Source organism: Salmo trutta, chromosome 12 (genome assembly GCF_901001165.1).
Source record: "Salmo trutta chromosome 12, fSalTru1.1, whole genome shotgun sequence".
Lineage (NCBI taxonomy): Eukaryota > Metazoa > Chordata > Actinopteri > Salmoniformes > Salmonidae > Salmo > Salmo trutta.
This window is the reverse complement of record NC_042968.1, coordinates 31279615-31303989: the sequence shown is the minus strand read 5'-3', so window position 1 is coordinate 31303989 and position 24375 is coordinate 31279615. Positions and strand designations below refer to the sequence as shown.

General features: G+C 49.2%; 1 protein-coding gene across 1 annotated transcript in view; it reads right to left on the bottom strand.

The window, feature by feature from the left end:
- myo5aa (myosin VAa) overlaps positions 1 to 24375 on the bottom strand; it is a gene marked incomplete in the record, with an annotated part of 100621 nt that overhangs the window by 39867 nt on the left and 36379 nt on the right. The window contains 17 exon segments of the mRNA XM_029767954.1: positions 790 to 1038; positions 1174 to 1413; positions 5039 to 5195; positions 6160 to 6371; positions 7218 to 7413; positions 7701 to 7798; positions 8818 to 8970; positions 9876 to 9881; positions 11187 to 11270; positions 11622 to 11747; positions 11867 to 12007; positions 12834 to 12915; positions 13001 to 13266; positions 13539 to 13645; positions 15694 to 15801; positions 19095 to 19176; positions 22461 to 22604. Of these exon segments, the coding sequence (XP_029623814.1) occupies positions 790 to 1038; positions 1174 to 1413; positions 5039 to 5195; positions 6160 to 6371; positions 7218 to 7413; positions 7701 to 7798; positions 8818 to 8970; positions 9876 to 9881; positions 11187 to 11270; positions 11622 to 11747; positions 11867 to 12007; positions 12834 to 12915; positions 13001 to 13266; positions 13539 to 13645; positions 15694 to 15801; positions 19095 to 19176; positions 22461 to 22604 (2451 nt within the window).

The following is a 24375-nucleotide window of genomic DNA, read 5'->3' as shown; positions in this document are numbered from 1 at the left end:
CTACACACCCACACTACACTACACTAGACTACCTGTTTCACCTACACACCCACACTACACTAGTCTACCTGTCTCACCTACACACCCACACTACACTAGTCTACCTGTCTCACCTACACACCCACACTACACTAGTCTACCGGTCTCACCTACATACCCACACTACACTAGTCTACCTGTCTCACCTACACACCCACACTACATTAGTCTACCTGTCTCACCTACATACCCACACTACACTAGTCTACCTGTCTCACCTACACACCCACACTACACTAGTCTACCTGTCTGACCTACACACCCACACTACACAAGTCTACCTGACTCACCTACACACCCACACTACACTAGTCTACCTGTCTCACCTACACACCCACACTACACTAGTCTACCTGGCTCACCTACACACCCACACTACACTAGTCTACCTGTCTCACCTACACACCCACACTACACTAGTCTACCTGGCTCACCTACACACCCACACTACACTAGTCTACCTGTCTCACCTACACACCCACACTACACTAGTCTACCTGGCTCACCTACACCAAGGCAATGGCCTCCCAGCCCGCCATGTGCCCAGTCTGCAGTAGATTCCCCTGGGTCCTAAACCATTGAACCACGACACACATTCTTATACAAACTTGTCACACTTCTATAGGGCCACTATGGGAACAATGTATGAAAGGGAGCCATTTAACTGAAATATATCTGAGAAGTGATTGGAGGAGACAAGATGAAGAGATGACTAGAGTGAGCCGTTTTCTATCCCACCACATCCCTCACCTTTTCCATCTCATCCCTGTACTTGGTAGCCCAGTCCTCTATGGTCTTCTTCTCTTTCTGGGTGGTGGTCAGCTCCTTCCTCAGCCTCTCCAGCTCCTCCAGAAGGGAAGTGACACGGTTGGCGTTGTTCTTGGCTTCCTCTTCTATCCCCTTCAGCTTAGACACCTCTACCTTCAGCTTCTCACTCTCCACCGCGTGGGACGTCTCCAGAGAGTTCAGCCGCTCGCTAGTCACACGGTTGTCTTTAGCCTGGGAGAGAGAGATCATGTTAATGTAATGTGTGAAGATGCATATTCTATTCGAGCAGTCACTCTTGGAGGAGAGAGTTTGTTATCCAGCAACACAAAGATTCAAAATGGCCGCCTGGTTTCTACAGAGCCCCACCTGTTCATCTAACTTCCTCTGCAGCTGCATGATCTTATTCTCCATGCCGACGTTAAGTTTCTTGAAATGTTCAACGGAGCGGGCCTCGATTTTCAGCTTCTTCAGCTCTTTCTTGGCCTTCATCCTCCTGATGCAGCACTGCAGATAGACGATGGCTCGCAGAGAGCGCTTGTACCGCTGTCTGGCCAGCCAGCCACGCACGTGTTTCTGGATGAACACAGCTTTGTGGTTACGCAGCAACTGTGGAGAGAGAGGGAGAAAGAGAGAGTTAGTTCCAGTGAATGTAATGTGAGAATTCTGGTGTTCCTGAGCTCTTATTGGTCTCCTGGGCTTCATCTTGCTGTTAATCCACAACAACAGGAGATCTATCTAGTGTCTACTCTTCTACCTAATATAACAGACGAGTGATGTCAGACACAGAGAGAGAGAGAGACAAACAGATGCACAGACAAACAGATATCCTGGCAGGGTTATGTTAAAGAGGTCAGCTGTGTGTGTGTGTCAGTCAGTGGGACAGTCCCTAACTACTGCCATGTCACCTGACCCCAACATGGCCCCAGGAACCAGAGAGACACCAGCCTAGTTCTCTCCCTAGCTCCAAGTAACCAGAGACACCAGCCTAGTTCTCTCCCTAACTCCCAGTAACCAGAGAGACACCAGCCTAGTTCTCTCCCTAACTCCCAGTAACCAGAGACACCAGCCTAGTTCTCTCCCTAGCTCCCAGTAACCAGAGACACCAGCCTAGTTCTCTCCCTAACTCCCAGTGACCAGAGAGACACCAGCCTAGTTCTCTCCCTAACTCCCAGTAACCAGAGACACCAGCCTAGTTCTCTCCCTAGCTCCAAGTAACCAGAGAGACACCAGCCTAGTTCTCTCCCAAGCTCCCAGTAACCAGAGACACCAGCCTAGTTCTCTCCCTAACTCCCAGTGACCAGAGAGACACCAGCCTAGTTCTCTCCCTAACTCCCAGTGACCGGAGAGACACCAGCCTAGTTCTCTCCCTAACTCCCAGTAATCAGAGAGACACCAGCCTAGTTCTCTCCCTAACTCCCAGTGACCAGAGACACCAGCCTAGTTCTCTCCCTAGCTCCAAGTAACCAGAGACACCAGCCTAGTTCTCTCCCTAACTCCCAGTGACCAGAGACACCAGCCTAGTTCTCTCCCTAACTCCCAGTGACCGGAGAGACACCAGCCTAGTTATCTCCCTAACTCCCAGTGACCAGAGAGACACCAGCCCAGTTATTTCCCTAACTCCCAGAGACACCAGCCTAGTTCTCTCCCTAACTCCCAGTAACCAGAGAGACACCAGCCTAGTTCTCTCCCTAGCTTCCAGTAACCAGAGAGACACCAGCCTAGTTCTCTCCCTAGCTCCAAGTAACCAGAGAGACACCAGCCTAGTTCTCTCCCTAACTCCCAGTAACCAGAGACACCAGCCTAGTTCTCTCCCTAGCTCCCAGTAACCAGAGACACCAGCCTAGTTCTCTCCCTAACTCCCAGTGACCAGAGAGACACCAGCCTAGTTCTCTCCCTAACTCCCAGTAACCAGAGACACCAGCCTAGTTCTCTCCCTAAATCCCAGTAACCAGAGACACCAGCCTAGTTCTCTCCCTAGCTCCCAGTAACCAGAGACACCAGCCTAGTTCTCTCCCTAACTCCCAGTGACCAGAGAGACACCAGCCTAGTTCTCTCCCTAACTCCCAGTAACCAGAGACACCAGCCTAGTTCTCTCACTAGCTCCAAGTAACCAGAGAGACACCAGCCTAGTTCTCTCCCAAGCTCCAAGTAACCAGAGAGACACCAGCCTAGTTCTCTCCCTAGCTCCAAGTAACCAGAGACACCAGCCTAGTTCTCTCCCTAGCTCCCAGTAACCAGAGACACCAGCCTAGTTCTCTCCCTAGCTCCAAGTAACCAGAGAGACACCAGCCTAGTTCTCTCCCTAACTCCAAGTAACCAGAGAGACACCAGCCTAGTTCTCTCCCTAGCTCCCAGTAACCAGAGACACCAGCCTAGTTCTCTCCCTAACTCCCAGTGACCAGAGAGACACCAGCCTAGTTCTCTCCCTAACTCCCAGTGACCGGAGAGACACCAGCCTAGTTCTCTCCCTAACTCCCAGTAACCAGAGAGACACCAGCCTAGTTCTCTCCCTAACTCCCAGTGACCAGAGACACCAGCCTAGTTCTCTCCCTAGCTCCAAGTAACCAGAGACACCAGCCTAGTTCTCTCCCTAACTCCCAGTGACCAGAGACACCAGCCTAGTTCTCTCCCTAGCTCCCAGTAACCAGAGACACCAGCCTAGTTCTCTCCCTAACTCCCAGTAACCAGAGACACCAGCCTAGTTCTCTCCCTAACTCCCAGTGACCGGAGAGACACCAGCCTAGTTCTCTCCCTAGCTCCCAGAGACACCAGCCTAGTTCTCTCCCTAACTCCCAGTAACCAGAGAGACACCAGCCTAGTTCTCTCCCTAACTCCCAGAGACACCAGCCTAGTTATCTCCCTAACTCCCAGTGACCAGAGAGACACCAGCCCAGTTCTTTCCCTAACTCCCAGAGACACCAGCCTAGTTCTCTCCCTAACTCCCAGTAACCAGAGAGACACCAGCCTAGTTCTCTCCCTAGCTTCCAGTAACCAGAGAGACACCAGCCTAGTTCTCTCCCTAGCTCCAAGTAACCAGAGAGACACCAGCCTAGTTCTCTCCCTAGCTCCAAGTAACCAGAGAGACACCAGCCTAGTTCTCTCCCTAGCTCCCAGTAACACCAGCCTAGCTCTCTCCCTAGCTCCCAGTGACCAGAGACACCAGCCTAGTTCTCTCCCTAACTCCCAGTAATCAGAGAGACACCAGCCTAGTTCTCTCCCTAGCTCCCAGTAATCAGAGAGACACCAGCCTAGTTCTCTCCCTAGCTCCCAGTAACCAGAGACACCAGCCTAGTTCTCTCCCTAACTCCCAGTAATCAGAGAGACACCAGCCTAGTTCTCTCCCTAACTCCCAGTGACCAGAGACAACTGCCTAGTTCTCTCCCTAGCTCCCAGGGACCAGAGACACCAGCCTAGTTCTCTCCCTAGCTCCCAGTGACCAGAGACACCAGCCTAGTTCTCTCCCTAGCTCCCAGTAACCAGAGACACCAGCCTAGTTCTCTCCCTAACTCCCAGTAATCAGAGAGACACCAGCCTAGTTCTCTCCCTAGCTCCCAGTAATCAGAGACACCAGCCTAGTTCTCTCCCTAGCTCCCAGTAACCAGAGAGACACCAGCCTAGTTCTCTCCCTAACTCCCAGTAACCAGAGACACCAGCCTAGTTCTCTACCTAGCTCCCAGTAACCAGAGACACCAGCCTAGTTCTCTCCCTAACTCCCAGTAACCAGAGACACCAGCCTAGTTCTCTCCCTAACTCCCAGTAATCAGAGAGACACCAGCCTAGTTCTCTCCCTAGCTCCCAGTAATCAGAGAGACACCAGCCTAGTTCTCTCCCTAGCTCCCAGTAACCAGAGAGACACCAGCTTAGTTCTCTCCCTAGCTCCCAGTAACCAGAGACACCAGCCTAGTTCTCTCCCTAGCTCCAAGTAACCAGAGAGACACCAGCCTAGTTCTCTCCCTAGCTCCCAGTAACCAGAGACACCAGCCTAGTTCTCTCCCTAACTCCCTGGGAGTGGTCCAGGTATGAGGGTGACCCAAGTCCATCCAACATTGTACTGGAGTTATTTATAAACCACACTGCTGACAGACATGCAGGACAGCTGTGCTATTAGCTGGCAGTGCTAGGTGTGTGTGTTTGTTGGTTCTTCTATCCTAAACTCACCAAATGCCCCCCCACAAAGAGAGTAAAACAAGAAACATGTAGTGTGTGTGTATATAGTGTATGCGTCTCTCACCCCTTGGTATTTCTGTCGGGCCATGTATGCTCTGAGGATAGTCTGCATGACCAGGGCAGCAGCCTGCTTCTGTAGGTACAGTTTCCTCTGGACACACATCCTCTGGAACTTCTGGATAGTGATGGCTGCCAGGGTACGACGCATGTACTTAACCAGACTGGGGGAGGGAGAGAGGCAGGGGAGAGAGAGAGGGGAGGCAGGGGAGAGAGTGAGAGAGGGGGCAGGGGAGGCAGGAGAGAGATAGAGAGGGGAGGGAGAGAGGCAGGGGAAAGAGAGAGGGGGGCAGGGGAGAGAATGAGAGAGGGGGACAGAGGAGGCAGGAGAGAGATAGAGAGGGGAGGGAGAGAGGCAGGGGAGGCAGGAGAGAGAGAGAGAGGGGAGGGAGAGAGGCAGGGGAGAGAGAGAGGGGGGGGCAGGGGAGAGAATGAGAGAGGGGGACAGAGGAGGCAGGAGAGAGATAGAGAGGGGAGAGAGAGAGGCAGGGGACAGAGGAGGTAGGGGAGAGAATGAGAGAGGGGGACAGAGGAGGCAGGAGAGAGATAGAGAGGGGAGAGAGAGAGGCAGGGGACAGAGGAGGTAGGGGAGAGAATGAGAGAGGGGGACAGAGGAGGCAGGAGAGAGATAGAGAGGGGAGGGAGAGAGGCAGGAGAGAGAGAGAGGGGAGGCAGGGGAGAGAATGAGAGAGGGGGACAGAGGAGGCAGGAGAGAGATAGAGAGGGGAGAGTGAGAGAGGGGGCAGGGGAGGCAGGAGAGAGATAGAGAGGGGAGGGAGAGAGGCAGGGAGAGAGAGAGGGGAGGCAGGGGAGAGAATGAGAGAGGGGGACAGAGGATGCAGGAGAGAGATAGAGAGGGGAGAGAGAGGCAGGGGAGAGAGAGTAGTCAGAGTAATTGGTGAAAAATGCTGTTGAATTACTATAATTTTCCCACCAATAACCTCCAACTGATCGGATTAACAAATCAATCAAATCACAAATAAATATTTATAAAAATGTTCCCACTTCCTACAATACATCAGACAATTCTGATTGGCTCCTTTTCAGGAAGTCATACAGCCTAAACTACTTTTATCTGCATCGTGATTGTCCAGAGGGTGCTGAGTGACAGGTGTGTGCTCCACTGACCAGCGGGCCTGGTGTCCGCGGGTGTATCTCTGGATGGTGATGGCAGCATGCTTCTTGCGGAGGTACTTCTTGCGTACCAGCCAGCAGCGGATGGTCTTCTGGATGCGGACGCACGCCTTCCTCAGCTTATCAGCCCTCAGCTTCTCCAGGTAGGCAACCTGACCAGCCCTGAAGAAGATCTTAGTCTTACCAAACTGGTACTTGTCCTGGTCCTGGAGAGAGAGAGACAGACATCCTGTTTTAGGGGATCAGTTTGAGCAAGGTGAGGTCCAGAATTGATCATTTTGACCACATAAATCAGGGATGGGAAACTCCAGTCGGGGTCCTGATTGGTGTCACACTTTTGCCCCAGCTAACAAACCTGACTCCAATAATCAACTCATCATGCAATTAGTTTAATCAGCTGGGTTTGCTAGGGATGGGGAGAATGTGTCTCACCGCTCCGGCCCCCCAGGACTGGAGTTGACCATTTCTGACATAAATAGTTGGGACAGAAGAAGATTTGTAGATCTTTGATTCTGCGCAGTCTGATTGCAATGTAGTTGATCTCAAACAGGCCTGACCTCTTAATTTATTTGTATTTTATTTTACCAGGTAAGTTGACTGAGAACACATTCTCATTTATAGCAACGACCTGGGGAATAGTTACAGGGGAGAGGAGGGGGATGAATGAGCCAATTGTAAGCTGGGGATGATTAGGTGGCCATGATGGTATGAGGACCAGATTGGGAATTTAGCCAGGACGCCGGGGTTAACACCCTACTCTTACAATAAGAGCAATGGGATCTTTAATGACCTCAGAGAGTCAGGACACCCATTTAACGTCCCATCCGAAAGACAGCACCCTACACAGGGCAATGTCCCCAATCACTACCCTGGTGCATTGGGCTATTTTTAAGACCAGAGGAAAGAGTGCCTCCTACTGGCCCTTCAACACCACTTCCAGCAGCATCTGGTCTCCCATCCAGGGACTGACCAGGACCAACCCTGCTTAGCTTCAGAAGGAAGCCAGCAGTGGGATGCAGGGTGGTATGCTGCTGACCTCTAACCCCTCATACCTGCACCAGTTTCTCCAGGACGTTCCTACAGGTCAGCCTCCTGTCCGACAGGACGTCCTTCTGCTTCATCAGAACCCGGTAACGACTGAAGAACTCCTGGTAGGTCCACCTGGATGGGAAGCCTGCGGCTGAGATGCGGATGGTCTCCAGAACACCACAGGCTCTGAGCTGCTGCACCGCTCGCTTAGGGTCAAACCTAAAGACAACATTCACCTAACGTTAGGGTCAGACCCACACACAACATTCAGCTCAACCTAAAGACAATGTACACCTAACATTAGGGTCAAACTTCGAGACAACATTCCACTAATGTTAGGGTCAAACCTAAAGACAACATTCACATAGTTAATCCAACCATACCAGCCAAACCTGGAGAGAACCATTCAGCCTCATGACATCACAATTACATTCCCCTTAACTTCATCTTGCCAAGTCAGATGGTACTATGGAAACTTAACCATAGAGTAGCATGCAGGTACTCACGTGAAGGGGAACTTGAGGTCGTTGGGCTTGATGCAGCGAACATAGTGAGGAGTGGTCGCATTCAGAGTCTCCATCAACATAGCCAGAGAGTTCCGGAACTACAGGAGGAGAGGAGAGAGGGAGAAGAGAGGACAGAGACAGAGGGAGAAGAGAGGACAGAGACAGAGGGAGAAGAGAGGACAGAGACAGAGGAGAGAGGGAGAAGTGAGGACAGAGACAGAGGAGAGAGGGAGAAGTGAGGACAGAGACAGAGGAGAGAGGGAGAAGTGAGGACAGAGACAGAGGAGAGAGGGAGAAGAGAGGACAGAGAGAGGAGAGAGGGAGAAGAGAGGACAGAGAGAGGACAGAGAGGGAGAAGAGAGGACAGAGACAGAGGAGAGAGGGAGAAGAGAGGACAGAGACAGAGGAGAGAGGGAGAAGAGAGGACAGAGACAGAGGAGAGAGGGAGAAGAGAGGACAGAGACAGAGGAGAGAGGGAGAAGAGAGGACAGAGACAGAGGAGAGAGGGAGAAGAGAGGACAGAGACAGAGGAGAGAGGGAGAAGAGAGGACAGAGACAGAGGAGAGAGGGAGAAGAGAGGACAGAGACAGAGGAGAGAGGGAGAAGTGAGGACAGAGACAGAGGAGAGAGGGAGAAGTGAGGACAGAGACAGAGGAGAGAGGGAGAAGTGAGGACAGAGACAGAGGAGAGAGGGAGAAGTGAGGACAGAGACAGAGGAGAGAGGGAGAAGAGAGGACAGAGACAGAGGAGAGAGGGAGAAGAGAGGACAGAGACAGAGGAGAGAAGGAGAAGAGAGGACAGAGACAGAGGAGAGAGGGAGAAGAGAGGACAGAGACAGAGGAGAGAGGGAGAAGAGAGGACAGAGACAGAGGAGAGAGGGAGAAGAGAGGACAGAGACAGAGGAGAGAGGGAGAAGAGAGGACAGAGACAGAGGAGAGAGGGAGAAGAGGACAGAGACAGAGGAGAGAGGGAGAAGAGAGGACAGAGACAGAGGGAGAAGAGAGGACAGAGACAGAGGAGAAAGAGTAAACTTTTACATTTCAGCTATTCTGACTCTGGTTGGCAAGTCCCAACCCTGGTCTGTGTCCGTAGGTGTGTGTGTCTATGATCAATCTACCTGGCAGCCAACAGTCTTCTTGTGCTCCTTGCTGCTTGCTCCAGATCTGATCTCTTTTGGTTTGACGCTGAGTCGTGTTCGACCTCCTGGAGCGGTCCCTGTCGGACTGGTCACTTTCTCCTCATCCTGAAACAGCTCCACTAGCAGGTCCAACTACACACCACACATAAACATTATTGTAAATAAGACACTGTTCTTAAATGACATATATATATAGAGAGACTTGTATAAATGAAAAGGTAGCAGCAGCCAACAGACAGTTACGTCACAAACTTGCTAAGCTAATAGTTTGCATTAGCCATAGGTATCTGTGGGTGGCTTATTCCTACCATCCTTTCTATCTAACTATCTAAAATGACAACCCTGAACACTCTACATGTTATGGTTTAAGGAGAAAGCGATTGGTTAGTGTGTTCTCTGTATTGTGGTTGGTTAAGATGTAAATGGGGAGAGGGCCACAGTGCAGCCCCCCCACCCCCGGGGTAGTCTCCAGTGCTGCAGCGTCCGTTCAGCCCCCCCACCCCCGGGGTAGTCTCCAGTGCTGCAGCGTCCGTTCAGCCCCCCCACCCCCGGGGTAGTCTCCAGTGCTGCAGCGTCCGTTCAGCCCCCCCACCCCCGGGGTAGTCTCCAGTGCTGCAGCGTCCGTTCAGCCCCCCCACCCCCGGGGTAGTCTCCAGTGCTGCAGCGTCCGTTCAGCCCCCCCACCCCCGGGGTAGTCTCCAGTGCTGCAGCGTCCGTTCAGCCCCCCCACCCCCGGGGTAGTCTCCAGTGCTGCAGCGTCCGTTCAGCCCCCCCACCCCCGGGGTAGTCTCCAGTGGTGCAGCGTCCGTTCAGCCCCCCCACCCCCGGGGTAGTCTCCAGTGCTGCAGCGGCCGTTCAGCCCCCCCACCCCCGGGGTAGTCTCCAGTGCTGCAGCATCCGTTCACCCTCACCACCTCCCCACATACTTAAGTGCCATTTGAACTATTGTGAGACCACGGTGAGGAAGAATGAATGGGTTAGAAAGATAGAACGAACGAACGAAGGTTGAGACAGAAAGAGGAGGGCAGCATGTTTACCTTTAGCTGTTTCACGGTTGTTGTCATGACGGGACAGACACATGGACAACAGATGTAAAACAAACAACACAACGACAAAATAAAGATTAACCAAAAATGAAAGAAACCTAGGAAATCTAAATCCTTGCAGTACACACATCTAAAACATATTAAAAGTAGAATTCATATAAAAGTAGAAATCCAAATCAAAGGGCCATCAGAACAGGTGTCATGGTGTCTACTGACCAAGGCTGTTTGTAATGATAACACAGCATCAGACAGAGCATCAGACAGAGCATCAGACAGAGCATCAGACACAGCATCAGACACAGCATCAGACCCAGCATCAGACCCAGCATCAGACCCAGCATCAGACCCAGCATCAGACCCAGCATCAGACACAGCATCAGACCCAGCATCAGACACAGCATCAGACCATAGACGTGGCACAATGTCTGACGGCTCAGACAGCAGAACACATGACTGAGAAGGAATGTGTGTTTATTGTCAACACAGAACCATGAGGATGGGTTGAAATGCTTGATTTCTATAGCTTCATTCTCATTAAAGAGTCATTATCACTTCTACACTATTACTGGTTAGTCAAGCAGGTTTCCATGATGATGATTGTTCCAGTGTAGTTAACCCTGTGTGTGTTTAAGGTGTTAGGGGTTAAAGGAGTGTTTTAACCCTTACCCCTCTCTGCTGCTGCTGGCCTCTACAACAGAACAACGGGCAGAGTGAGTCTTTATACACACACACACACACACACACACACACACACACACACACACACACACACACACACACACACACACACACACACACACTGCAAGGCCTATTTGGGAGACAGAAAATGTCTCCAACTGTGTGCACATCCTCATTACAGCACATGGACAGCAGAGGGTGCTGTTTCTCCTGACCTTCACTGGGTTCCCTGTCGGAGGTCATTCAGTGAGACAACACAGACTGTCAAACACACGCACTAATGAGAAAGTCATCAAATGTGTGTGTGCTACCCATTGAATGTGCAGTGTGTGTGTGTGTTACCCATTGAATGTGCGGTGTGTGTGTGCTACCCATTGAATGTGCAGTGTGTGTGTGTGTGTTACCCATTGAATGTGCGGTGTGTGTGTGTGCTACCCATTGAATGTGCGGTGTGTGTGTGTGTTACCCATTGAATGTGCGGTGTGTGTGTGTGTTACCCATTGAATGTGCAGTGTGTGTGTGTTTTACCCATTGAACGTGCGGTGTGTGTGTGTTTTACCCATTGAACGTGCAGTGTGTGTGTGTGTGTGTGTGTGTGTGTGTGTGTTTGGCAGGGACACACACCTTGCTGGCCTTCAGAACATTGATCTGCTCTTCATTCACTGTGTCCTTGTTCTTCTCCAGAAAGCCATCACACTGGTACTGCACCTGGACACAACAGTTACAAAATAAAGTCCTTTTGCTGACACTTTAATCCAAAGTGATTTTCAGAACTGTCAACTTTGTCTCAGATTGTCAATCAGAACTGTCAACTTTGACTCAGATTATTGTCAACTTTGACTCGGATTATCAATCAGAACTGTCAACTTTGACTCAGATTATCAATCAGAACTGTCAACTTTGACTCAGATTATCAATCAGAACAGCATTCATTTTATTCATAGAGTGAACCGGCTCACTTCTCTCTCTCTGTAACCGGACAGAGACTAAAACAGAACTCAGCAGCACTGGGTCAGCCAAGACATCAACACTGCACACACAACACACAGTGATCAGTACCTTGTCAGCGAAGTGCTGTATGATGAAGGCTTTGTTGGACATGCGAGGTTTCTCAAACAGAGAGCAGGTCTTCAGATGGGTGTTATACAGCTTCTGGGCCCACGAGTCATCTGAACCTTTTGGCATCTGGACACACAGAACACTGGTTCACACTAGTTACTCTGGATGAGTCATCTGAACCTTTAGGCATCTGGACACACAGAACACTGGTTCACACTAGTTACTCTGTGTGTGTGTATGTGTACCTTGCACTCTTCGTCCAGCAGGTCTAGTACTCCCATTTTAGCCTCTATGAGGTTGATACACGGCTGGTTATCATAGAAGTCTATCAGAGTCCAGGGAATCTGCTCCTTCAAATACTCCTCCTGCTCCAGCTTGAACACATGCTGTAGATAGGAGAGGGGAGGAGAAAGGGGGAGAGGAAAGGGGGAGAGGAAAGGAGGGGAGAAAAGAGGGTAGAGCAAAAGAGAGGAGGGGAGAAGAGAGGGGAGTGGAAAGGAAAGGGCAGAGGAAAGGAGAGGGCAGAGGAAAGGAGAGGGCAGAGGAAAGGGGAGGACAGAGGAAAGGAGAGGGCAGAGGAAAATGGAGGGGAGAGAAGAAAGGAGAGGACAGAGGAAAGGAGAGGACAGAGGAAAGGGGAGGACAGAGGAAAGGAGAGGGCAGAGGAAAGGAGAGGACAGAGGAAAGGGGAGGACAGAGGAAAGGAGAGGGCAGAGGAAAGGAGAGGGCAGAGGAAAGGAGAGGGCAGAGGAAAGGAGAGGGCAGAGGAAAGGGGAGGGCAGAGGAAAGGAGAGGGCAGAGGAAAGGAGAGGACAGAGGAAAGGAGAGGGCAGAGGAAAGGAGAGGGCAGAGGAAAGGAGAGGACAGAGGAAAGGAGAGGGCAGAGGAAAGGGGAGGGCAGAGGAAAGGAGAGGGCAGAGGAAAGGAGAGGGCAGAGGAAAGGGGAGGGCAGAGGAAAGGAGAGGGCAGAGGAAAGGAAAGGAGAGAGGAAAAGGGAGGGGAGAAGAAAGGAGAGGAGGAGGAGAGGAGAGAAGAGAGGAGAGGAAAGGTCAGCATGTACTGAGAGGATCACATTGTTACTCTGCATCAATAACCAAAGATATCAATCTATTTATATTGTTATTTTGGAATACTTTTACACACCAACAGGGTTATTTAGACAACGGAAACACAGGAGTTCAGTTTCAGACCGGACACAGACAGTTTTCTCACCATGTTAAACTGCTGTTGCAGTTTCTCGTTAGCATAGTTGATACAGAACTGCTCAAAACTGTTGATCTCAAACGTCTCAAACCTGGAGAGCAGAGGAGAGGTCAGAGAGTGACTGTCTCACGCACGCACGCACACACGCACGCACGCACGCACACACGCACACCCACCCATAGATATCCAGGACTCCTATGAAGGAGTGCTGTTTGACGGTGGCGCGCAGAGATTTGTTGACATGGTCCACGATCCAGTTGAAGACTTTGGCGTAGATGTGTTTGGCGAGCGCGTCGCGGGCGTTGGAGGCTTGCAGCCGAGGGATAGGCTTGATGTAGGTCTCCTGGGCTGTCTTCAGCTTCTTGTGGCACAGCCAATGAGACATGTCCTGGTAGGTCACGCCCATCAGCTCACAGAACACCATCAGGTGGCGGTTATTGGGCTGAGAGAGAGGGATTCATGGTCATTTCAATTACTGGCTCAATTCCTCTTCCTGCTATTCTTTCCATCTCCTTGAACCTTCTTAACCATCTTGGAGAAGGTCCAAGGTCCCTCCCCTCAGACCTTCTTCTCCAATGGGTTTTGAGAAGGAGGTGAGGAGAGAGGATGTGAGGAAGTGAGTCAAGACGATTTGAGAAAGAGTCAATCATTAGGAGAGGTCAGAGGTTTAATAATAGAGGTTATAGGTCAGAGAGGTGGGAGGTGTCTCCTTACAGGTATGATGCTGCTGTCAGAGTCTCGGTCCTTGATCTCCACGTTGCCCAGATGTAAGATGGCAGCCAGGACCTGGAACAGCCCCTTCTGGTTCAACTCGTTGATGCCTGAACACAAATACACACAACACAATACTATCAAAATCAACACTACACTAAAAACCAAATGGGACTGAGAGTATGAATGACTGCCTGGGAAATGTTAACGTGTGTGTGTGGTGTTTGTGTGTGACCTAGGACAGTAGGGTAGCTTAGCGCTTAGAGCATTGGGCCAGTAACCGAAAGGTAGCTGGTTCGAATACACAAGTCGACAAGGTGAAAATCTGTCTATGTTCACTTGAGCAAGGCACTAAACCATAATTTGCTCCAGAGGCGCAACACTACTATGGCTGACCCTGTAAAACAGCACGTTTCACTGCACCTATCCAGCGTATGTGACAATTAAACCTAGTTGTGTGTATATATATATATATATATATATTACTTAGCAGTGAGAAGGAATGTCAGGTGTGTGTATATATATATTACCTAGCAGTGAGAAGGAATGTCAGGTGTATATATATATATATATTACCTCGCAGTGAGAAGGAATGTCAGGTGTGTATATATATATATATTACCTCGCAGTGAGAAGGAATGTCAGGTGTGTGTATATATATATTACCTAGCAGTGAGAAGGAATGTCAGGTGTGTGTATATATATATATATTACCTAGCAGTGAGAAGGAATGTCAGGTGTGTGTATATATATTACCTAGCAGTGAGAAGGAATGTCAGGTGTGTGTATATATATATATTACCTAGCAGTGAGAAGGAATGTCAGGTGTGTGTATATATATATATATTACCTAGCAGTGAGAAGGAATGTTAGGTGTGTGTATATATATTACCTAGCAGTGAGAAGGAATGTCAGGTGTGTATATATATATATATTACCTAGCAGTGAGAAGGAATGTCAGGTGTATGTGTATATATTACCTAGCAGTGAGAAGGAATGTCAGGTGTGTGTATATATATATTACCTAGCAGTGAGAAGGAATGTCAGGTGTGTGTATATATATATTACCTAGCAGTGAGAAGGAATGTCAGGTGTGTGTATATATATATTACCTAGCAGTGAGAAGGAATGTCAGGTGTGTGTATATATATTACCTAGCAGTGAGAAGGAATGTCAGGTGTGTGTATATATATTACCTAGCAGTGAGAAGGAATGTCAGGTGTGTGTATATATATTACCTAGCAGTGAGAAGGAATGTCAGGTGTGTGTATATATATATATATATTACCTAGCAGTGAGAAGGAATGTCAGGTGTGTGTATATATATATATATTACCTAGCAGTGAGAAGGAATGTCAGGTGTGTGTATATATATATATTACCTAGCAGTGAGAAGGAATGTCAGGTGTGTGTATATATATATATTACCTAGCAGTGAGAAGGAATGTCAGGTGTGTGTATATATATATTACCTAGCAGTGAGAAGGAATGTCAGGTGTGTGTATATATATTACCTAGCAGTGAGAAGGAATGTCAGGTGTGTGTATATATTACCTAGCAGTGAGAAGGAATGTCAGGTGTGTGTATATATATTACCTAGCAGTGAGAAGGAATGTCAGGTGTGTGTATATATATTACCTAGCAGTGAGAAGGAATGTCAGGTGTGTGTATATATATTACCTAGCAGTGAGAAGGAATGTCAGGTGTGTGTATATATATTACCTAGCAGTGAGAAGGAATGTCAGGTGTGTGTATATATATATATATTACCTAGCAGTGAGAAGGAATGTCAGGTGTGTGTATATATATATATATTACCTAGCAGTGAGAAGGAATGTCAGGTGTGTGTATATATATATTACCTAGCAGTGAGAAGGAATGTCAGGTGTGTGTATATATATTACCTAGCAGTGAGAAGGAATGTCAGGTGGTTGTATATATATATTACCTAGCAGTGAGAAGGCATGTCAGGTGTGTATATATATATTACCTAGCAGTGAGAAGGAATGTCAGGTGTGTGTATATATATTACCTAGCAGTGAGAAGGCATGTCAGGTGTGTGTATATATATTACCTAGCAGGGAGAAGGAATGTCAGGTGTGTGTATATATATTACCTAGCAGTGAGAAGGAATGTCAGGTGTGTGTATATATATTACCTAGCAGTGAGAAGGCATGTTGTGTTGTGCACATCTCTTTAGCATCGTCGACTCCATCGATGACCGGGTTCCGGCCCTGGTTGGTGCAGTGGAAGACATCAGCACTACCTGCATGGACACACACACACACACACACACACACACACACACACACACACACACACACACACACACACACACACACACACACACACACACACACACACACACACACACACACAACATCAACAGTGCTTAATCAGTAGCCTATAGAAAGTATTCTATTCAGCTGTTTAGAGCAGCTGCCCAGGAGAATACTGATGTATTAGGGTCACTGGGATCACACAGAGCCAAATCCTGACCTGATGTGGGTGTGACACATTGAACACTCTTATTAATACGTGCACGCATAAACTGCGCACACACAAGACAAAGCCTTCTCTAGATTAAAGCAACCATAGCCTGTTACCTGGCAACTCAGGGCTGATATCACCGTGACAACACCTCCATTCTGGGGGTATGTCTCTGCCAAGAGGCAAGCTGAGAGAGACTAAGGCAATGTGTGTTTGTGTGTGTGGCAGAGATGAAGTGTGTCTAACAGCAGATGAAGTGTGAGTGTGTGTGTGTGTGTGTGTGTGTGTGTGTGTGTGTGTGTGTGTGTGTGTGTGTGTGTGTGTGTGTGTGTGTGTGTGTTCACAGGTGGAATTAAGGAATATTTTGAGGAGCAACACACAGTCTCTCTTTCTGCCTCACACCCAGGGAGAGAGCTAACATGATCTCTACCTCAGTCTATCTCTGCGGGCAGCTGGGCACTGCCTCACACCCACAACATGACCTCTGATCTAACAGGAGCTCTACTGTAGTTAGTGTGACCCCACAGTTAATATGACTCAATATGGCTGAGGTCTGTCCTCACGTTTCTGTTTACAAATACACTGTATTACTTCCTCTACCCGTTACACATCTCACCTATATGATCTAATATGGTTGTCTATGATCACGGAGAATGACTGGGGCGCCATCTTGAATTATTCATTTGTCATTTATTGATATCAATAAATTGCCTGAAGACTGATCCTGAATTTATTTCCACTGCCCTACCAATTGCTTCAAATCAAACTTTTTTTGTCACATACAACAAGTGTAGACCTTACCGTGAAATGCTTACTTACAATAACGAGGCTATATACAGAGGGTACCGGTACCGAGTCAGAGTGTGGGGGTACATGTTAGAGGTAACTTGTACATGTAGGTAGGGGGAAGTGACATTTCATAGATAATAAACAGCGAGTATTGTACAAGACAAATGGGGGGGTCAATGTAATAATCCAGTGGCCATTTGATTAATTGTTCAGCAGTCTTATGGCTTGGGGGTAGAAGCTGTTGAGGAGCCTCTTGGTCCTAGACTTGGCGCTCCGGTACTGCTTGCCGTGCGGTAGCAGAGAAAACAGTCTATGACTTTGGTGACTGGAGTCTTTCACAATTTTATGGGCTTTCTTCTGACACCGCCTATGTAGGTAGAGTCACTTTAATTAACTCTACCTACATGTACATACTACCTCAACTAACCGGTTCCCCCGCACATTGACTCTTTACCGGCACCCCCTGTATATATTCTTTTTTACTGCTCCTCTTTAATTACTTGTTACTTTTATCTCCTATTCTTATCTGTATTTTTTTTTTAACTGCACTATCGGTTAGGGGCTCATAAGTAAGCATTTCACTGTAAGGTCTACACCTGTTGTATTCGGCGCATGTGACTAATAAAATTTGATTTGATATAGGTCCTGGATTGCAGGAAGCTTGGCCCCAGTGATGTACTGGGCCGTACGCTCTACCCTCTGTAGCGCCTTGAGATCAAATGCCGAGCAGTTGCCATACGGTGATGCAACCGGACAGGATGCTCTCGATGGTGCAGCTGTAGAACCTTGTGAGGATCTGGGGACCCATGCCAGATCTTTTCAGTCTTCTTCAGGTGAAAAGGTTTTGTCGTGCCCTCTTCACGACTGTCTTGGTGTGTTTGGACCATGATAGTTTGTTGGTGATGTGAACATCAAGGAATTTGAAACTCTCGACCCGCTCCACTACAGCCCTGTTAATGTTAATGGGGGCCTGTTCGGCCCGCCTTTTCTTTTAGTCAACGATCATCTCCTTTGTCTTGCTCCCATTGAGGGAGAGGTTGTTGTTCTGGCACCAAACTGCCAGGTCTGACTGCCTCCCGATAGACTGTCTTATCGTTGTCGGTGATCAGGCCTACCACTGTTGTGTCGTCAGCAAACTTAACGATGGTGTTGGAGTCGTGTTTGAACAGGGAGTACAGGACTGAACAAAGTATATACCCCCGAGGGGTCCCAGTGTTGAGGATCAGCGTGGCAGACATGGCAGTTGCTGAGGGAGGTGTTTAGTCCCAGGGTCCTTAGCTTAGTGATGAGCTTCGTGGGCACTATGGTGTTGAACGCTGAGCTATAGTCAATGAACAGCATTCTCACATGGGTGTTCCTTTTGTCCAGGTGGGAAAGGGCAGTGTGGAGTGCGATTGAGATTGCATCATCTGTGGATCTGTTGGGGCGGTATGTGAATTGGAGTGGGTCTAGAGTATCCGGGAGGATGCTGTTGATGTGAGCCATGACCAGCCTTTCAAAGCACTTCATGGCTACTGTCGTGAGTGCTGCGGGGCGGTAGTCATTTAGGCAGGTTACCTTCGCTTCCTTGGGCACAGGCACTACGGGGGTCTGCTTGAAACATGTAGGTATTACAGACTCGGTCAGGGAGAGTTTGAAAATGTCAGTCAAGACACTTGCCAGTTGGTCCACGCATGCTTTGAGTACACGTCCTGGTAATCCATCTGCCCTGCTGCTTTGTGAATGTTGACCTGTTTAAAGGTCTTGCTCACATCGGCCACCGAGAGCATTATCACACAGTCAACCAGAACATCTGGTGCTCTCGTGCATGTTTCAGTGTTGCTTGCCTCGAAGCATAAAAAGGCATTTAGCTCGTCTGGTAGGCTCACAACGTCGTCGATGCACTTATTGATGAAGCCGATGACTGAGGTGGTATACACCTCAATGCCATTCAGTCTGAAACTGCCATCCCAGAAGTCGCTTGTGCTGACTTCAAAATGAAGGGCGTTGTACAAAACAAAATCATCACCGATTGGATCGTATCAAAGTCAATGACGTGATTCATGATTTATGTACGCTGGGCTCAACCCATTGGTTTCCGGGACCAATCAGAACGGTTAGAATGTGTTCACATTCTATGTATTGAGGGAGGAAAGCAAATCCAGACTCGTGGTGGAGAAGAAACGCTAGTGGGCGTTTTGTTTGGCCGGAGCCATATGGATGGGTTGTCAGGCTAATCAATGAACAAATAGCTTAGGAAGCGTCCAACCATCCAATGGAGAGTGTTTGTTTGTGTCTTACCTAGCTTCAGATTCTTGAACTCTGGTAGATGGGAGGACGCACACAGCTGGTAGAAGATATGATAGTTCCTCTCCTCGTCCGCCTGCACAGACAGACAGACAGATAGATAGATAGACAGACAGTTTCAGGTAGTGTATGTTCTACACAGCCAGGAGATTCCAGTGTGCAATGTTGTGTACAGACAAGAGAACACTGTCATGCTGTTTGAGAATGTTTCAACATTTCCACCACAGACTAAGACACACACCCAGGTGCTGTTGCAGAAAGGTATGTGGGGAATGCGTGTTGCAGTACAGGACTCACAGCAGCTTCCTCAAGTCTGGGAAGACATGCTAAACTCCACTATCCTCATCTCAATACGTGTGTGTGTGTGTGTGTGTGTGTGTGTGTGTGTGTGCGCGTGCCTGTGTGTGTGTGTGTGTGTGTGTGTGCCACTTTCTAAGTTGTGCACATTCCTGATCCGTCTCAGCAGTGTGACCTGGATCAAATCCACACAGAGAAAAAAAGAGAGAGAACGAGAGCTAGAAAGAAAAGAGAACGAGAGCTAGAGAGAACGAGAGCTAGAGAGAAAAGAGAACGAGAGCTTGAGAGAAAAGAGAACGAGAGCTAGAGAGAACGAGAGCTTGAGAGAAAAGAGAACGAGAGCTAGAGAGAACGAGAGCTAGAGAGAAAAGAGAACGAGAGCTAGAGAGAACGAGAGCTAGAGAGAAAAGAGAACGAGAGCTTGAGAGAAAAGAGAACGAGAGCTAGAGAGAACGAGAGCTAGAGAGAAAAGAGAACGAGAGCTAGAGAGAAAAGAGAACGAGAGCTTGAGAGAAAAGAGAACGAGAGCTAGAGAGAACGAGAGCTAGAGAGAAAAGAGAACGAGAGCTAGAGAGAACGAGAGCTAGAGAGAAAAGAGAACGAGAGCTAGAGAGAACGAGAGCTAGAGAGAAAAGAGAACGAGAGCTAGAGAGAACGAGAGCTAGAGAGAAAAGAGAACGAGAGCTTGAGAGAAAAGAGAACGAGAGCTAGAGAGAACGAGAGCTAGAGAGAAAAGAGAACGAGAGCTTGAGAGAAAAGAGAACGAGAGCTAGAGAGAACGAGAGCTAGAGAGAAAAGAGAACGAGAGCTAGAGAGAACGAGAGCTAGAGAGAAAAGAGAACGAGAGCTAGAGAGAACGAGAGCTAGAGAGAAAAGAGAACGAGAGCTAGAGAGAAAAGAGAACGAGAGCTAGAGAGAACGAGAGCTAGAGAGAAAAGAGAACGAGAGCTAGAGAAAAGAGAACGAGAGCTAGAGAGAAAAGAGAACGAGAGCTAGAGAGAGCTAGAAAAAGTAAGGATGACTATTCAATAGGCTCTTATGAGCAATGAGCTGGACACAGAAGGAAGGACAGAACAGAAGTAAAGGAACGTGTTTGGTCTCCTGTGTTTTCCTGACCTGGGTGGAAGAGGAGGAAAGACAGACAGAAGGACATACACACATATATATATATGAATATGTGTGAGTGAGAGAGTGAGAGAGAGACAGAGAGAGAAAGAAGACTCAGGTGGACTAAGCAGAGGTAAAGAGAGACAGGCAGGTAAAAAGAAGGAGTCACACACAGCGCTGTATGGATAGCATCCCACACTACACACAGTGCTGTATGGATAGCATCCCACACTACACACAGTGCTGTATGGATAGCATCCCACACTACACACAGTGCTGTATGGATAGCATCCCACACTACACACAGTGCTGTATGGATAGCATCCCACACTACACACAGTGCTGTATGGATAGCATCCCACACTACACACAGTGCTGTATGGATAGCATCCCACACTACACACAGTGCTGTATGGATAGCATCCCAGACTACACACAGTGCTGTATGGATAGCATCCCACACTACACACAGTGCTGTATGGATAGCATCCCAGACTACACACAGTGCTGTATGGATAGCATCCCAGACTACACACAGTGCTGTATGGATAGCATCCCAGACTACACACAGTGCTGTATGGATAGCATCCCAGACTACACACAGTGCTGTATGGATAGCATCCCACACTACACACAGTGCTGTATGGATAGCATCCCACACTACACACAGTGCTGTATGGATAGCATCCCACACTACACACAGTGCTGTATGGATAGCATCCCACACTACACACAGTGCTGTATGGATAGCATCCCACACTACACACAGTGCTGTATGGATAGCATCCCACACTACACACAGTGCTGTATGGATAGCATCCCACACTACACACAGAGCTGTATGGATAGCATCCCACACTACACACAGTGCTGTATGGATAGCATCCCACACTACACACAGTGCTGTATGGATAGCATCCCACACTACACACAGTGCTGTATGGATAGCATCCCGCACTACACACAGTGCTGTATGGATAGCATCCCACACTACACACAGTGCTGTATGGATAGCATCCCAGACTACACACAGTGCTGTATGGATAGCATCCCAGACTACACACAGTGCTGTATGGATAGCATCCCACACTACACACAGTGCTGTATGGATAGCATCCCACACTACACACAGTGCTGTATGGATAGCATCCCACACTACACACAGTGCTGTATGGATAGCATCCCAGACTACACACAGTGCTGTATGGATAGCATCCCACACTACACACAGTGCTGTATGGATAGCATCCCACACTACACACAGTGCTGTATGGATAGCATCCCACACTACACACAGTGCTGTATGGATAGCATCCCACACTACACACAGTGCTGTATGGATAGCATCCCACACTACACACAGTGCTGTATGGATAGCATCCCAGACTACACACAGTGCTGTATGGATAGCATCCCACACTACACACAGTGCTGTATGGATAGCATCCCACACTACACACAGTGCTGTATGGATAGCATCCCAGACTACACACAGTGCTGTGGAAAGAGAGGGGGAGTGTCTCTCATCCCACACTACACACAGTTCTGTGGAAAGAGAGGGGGAGTGTCTCTCATCCCACACTACACACAGTGCTGTGGAAAGAGAGGGGGAGTGTCTCTCATCCAACACTACACACAGTGCTGTGGAAAGAGAGGGGAGTGTCTCTCATCCCACACTACACACAGTTCTGTGGAAAGAGAGGGGGAGTGTCTGTCATCCCACACTACACACAGTGCTGTGGAAAGAGAGGGGGAGTGTCTCTCATCCAACACTACACACAGTGCTGTGGAAAGAGAGGGGGAGTGTTGAGGCTCCCAGTATAACCTATACATAGGTCATTGACTTTTCCTAACGACATGACCTGACCAAAAAAACTGCAGGTCCTACCCATAACCCCCAACCCAGACTAGAGCGCCAGACTTCCCTGGTCCGACTGTGTGTTGGTGGTGCATCACCTGAAACACCACCCTAGACTTCTCCAGTAGATATGTCCTCATGTTAGCGCCAATGATCCGGAAGTGTTTGTCGAAGCCGATCTCAATGTACTTTCCGAAACGACTGCTGTTGTCGTTACGAGTCGTCTTAGCGTTTCCTATCGCCTGGAGAACACACACACAAACACAGACACAGACACAGACGGACGGACACACGGACACACGGACACACACACACACACACACACACACACACACACACACGAGGGAGAGAGAGTGATAAATATAGATTAGGTCAGCAACATCAGAATATCACTCCCCTTTACAACAAGGCAGTGGTCTGACATTAGTAGTCAGTGTCCAGGCTAGCTGGGCCATGTGATGGTGTACAACTAAAACTATCCAGCAGGGAGGGGAGGTACAGGGGGAGACAGATACTGTGCTGCTGCTGCTGTGCATCATGGGGAATAGAGTCCTGCAGTCAAAGCACAGTTGTCAGTGGTGGTGTTCCAGGCTGTCTTTATTGCAGTCACGCTGCCCAGATAATCACATCTCACAACACCAGCACAGGGACTGAAAATGCTTAAAGCCAATATCACCGACTGACTGACTGCAGTGGAAATCAGGTCTGCCACAGACAGACAGACAGACAGACAGACAGACAGACAGACAGACAGACAGACAGACAGACAGACAGACAGACAGACAGACAGACAGACAGACAGACAGACAGACAGACAGACAGACAGACAGACAGACAGACAGACAGACAGAGAGGACAGACAGACACAGACAGACAGGACAGACAGACACAGAGGACAGACAGACAGGACAGACAGACAGGTCAGACAGACACACACACACACACAGGACAGACAGAGACACAGACAGGACAGACAGAGACAGACACAGACAGACAGACAGGACAGACACAGACAGGACAGACAGAGACAGACACAGACAGGACAGACAGAGACAGACAGGACAGACAGGACAGACAGGACAGACAGGGCAGACAGGACAGACAGGACAGACAGACAGAGACAGAGACACAGACAGATAGAGACTATATGGGGTTAAAGTGTGTGTAAGGAGAAAACACATGGTTACTGTTCCCTGAAGACAAGGAGGCTTTCAGCTGCACAGGCAGGTATGGTAATGTGTGCTTACATCAACACACACACACACACAGCAGGAAGAAGGCTTGGCCACTGATTGGCTGACAGGGCTGTGAGAGGAGTGATGTCATCCTTACACCAAGGGGAGAGGAAAGGGAGGAGAGAAATAGAGGAGATGGGGGAGAGAACTAACCCTCCCAGACTCCACATGAACACACCATGAAGCAGGCTTTGCAGAGGACTTGAGCGAGGAGAGGGAGAAGAGAGGCGAGGGGAAGGGAGAAGAGAGGCGAGGGGAAGGGAGAAGAGAGGCGAGGGGAAGGGAGAAGAGAGGCGAGGGGAAGGGAGAAGAGAGGCGAGGGGAAGGGAGAGGAGAGGCGAGGGGAAGGGAGAAGAGAGGCGAGGGGAAGGGAGAGGAGAGGCGAGGGGAAGGGAGAAGAGAGGCGAGGGGAAGGAGAGGAGAGGCGAGGGGAAGGGGAGAGGAGAGGCGAGGGGAAGGGAGAGGAGAGGCGAGGGGAAGGGAGAGGAGAGGCGAGGGGAAGGGAGAGGAGAGGCGAGGGGAAGGGAGAGGAGAGGCGAGGGGAAGGGAGAAGAGAGGCGAGGGGAAGGGAGAAGAGAGGCGAGGGGAAGGGAGAAGAGAGGCGAGGGGAAGGGAGAGGAGAGGCGAGGGGAAGGGAGAGGAGAGGCGAGGGGAAGGAGAAGAGAGGGCGAGGGGAAGGGAAGAAGAGAGGCGAGGGGAAGGGAGAAGAGAGGCGGAGGGGAAGGCGAGAGGAGAGGCGAGGGGAAGGAAGGAGAGGAGAGGCGAGGGGAAGGGAGAA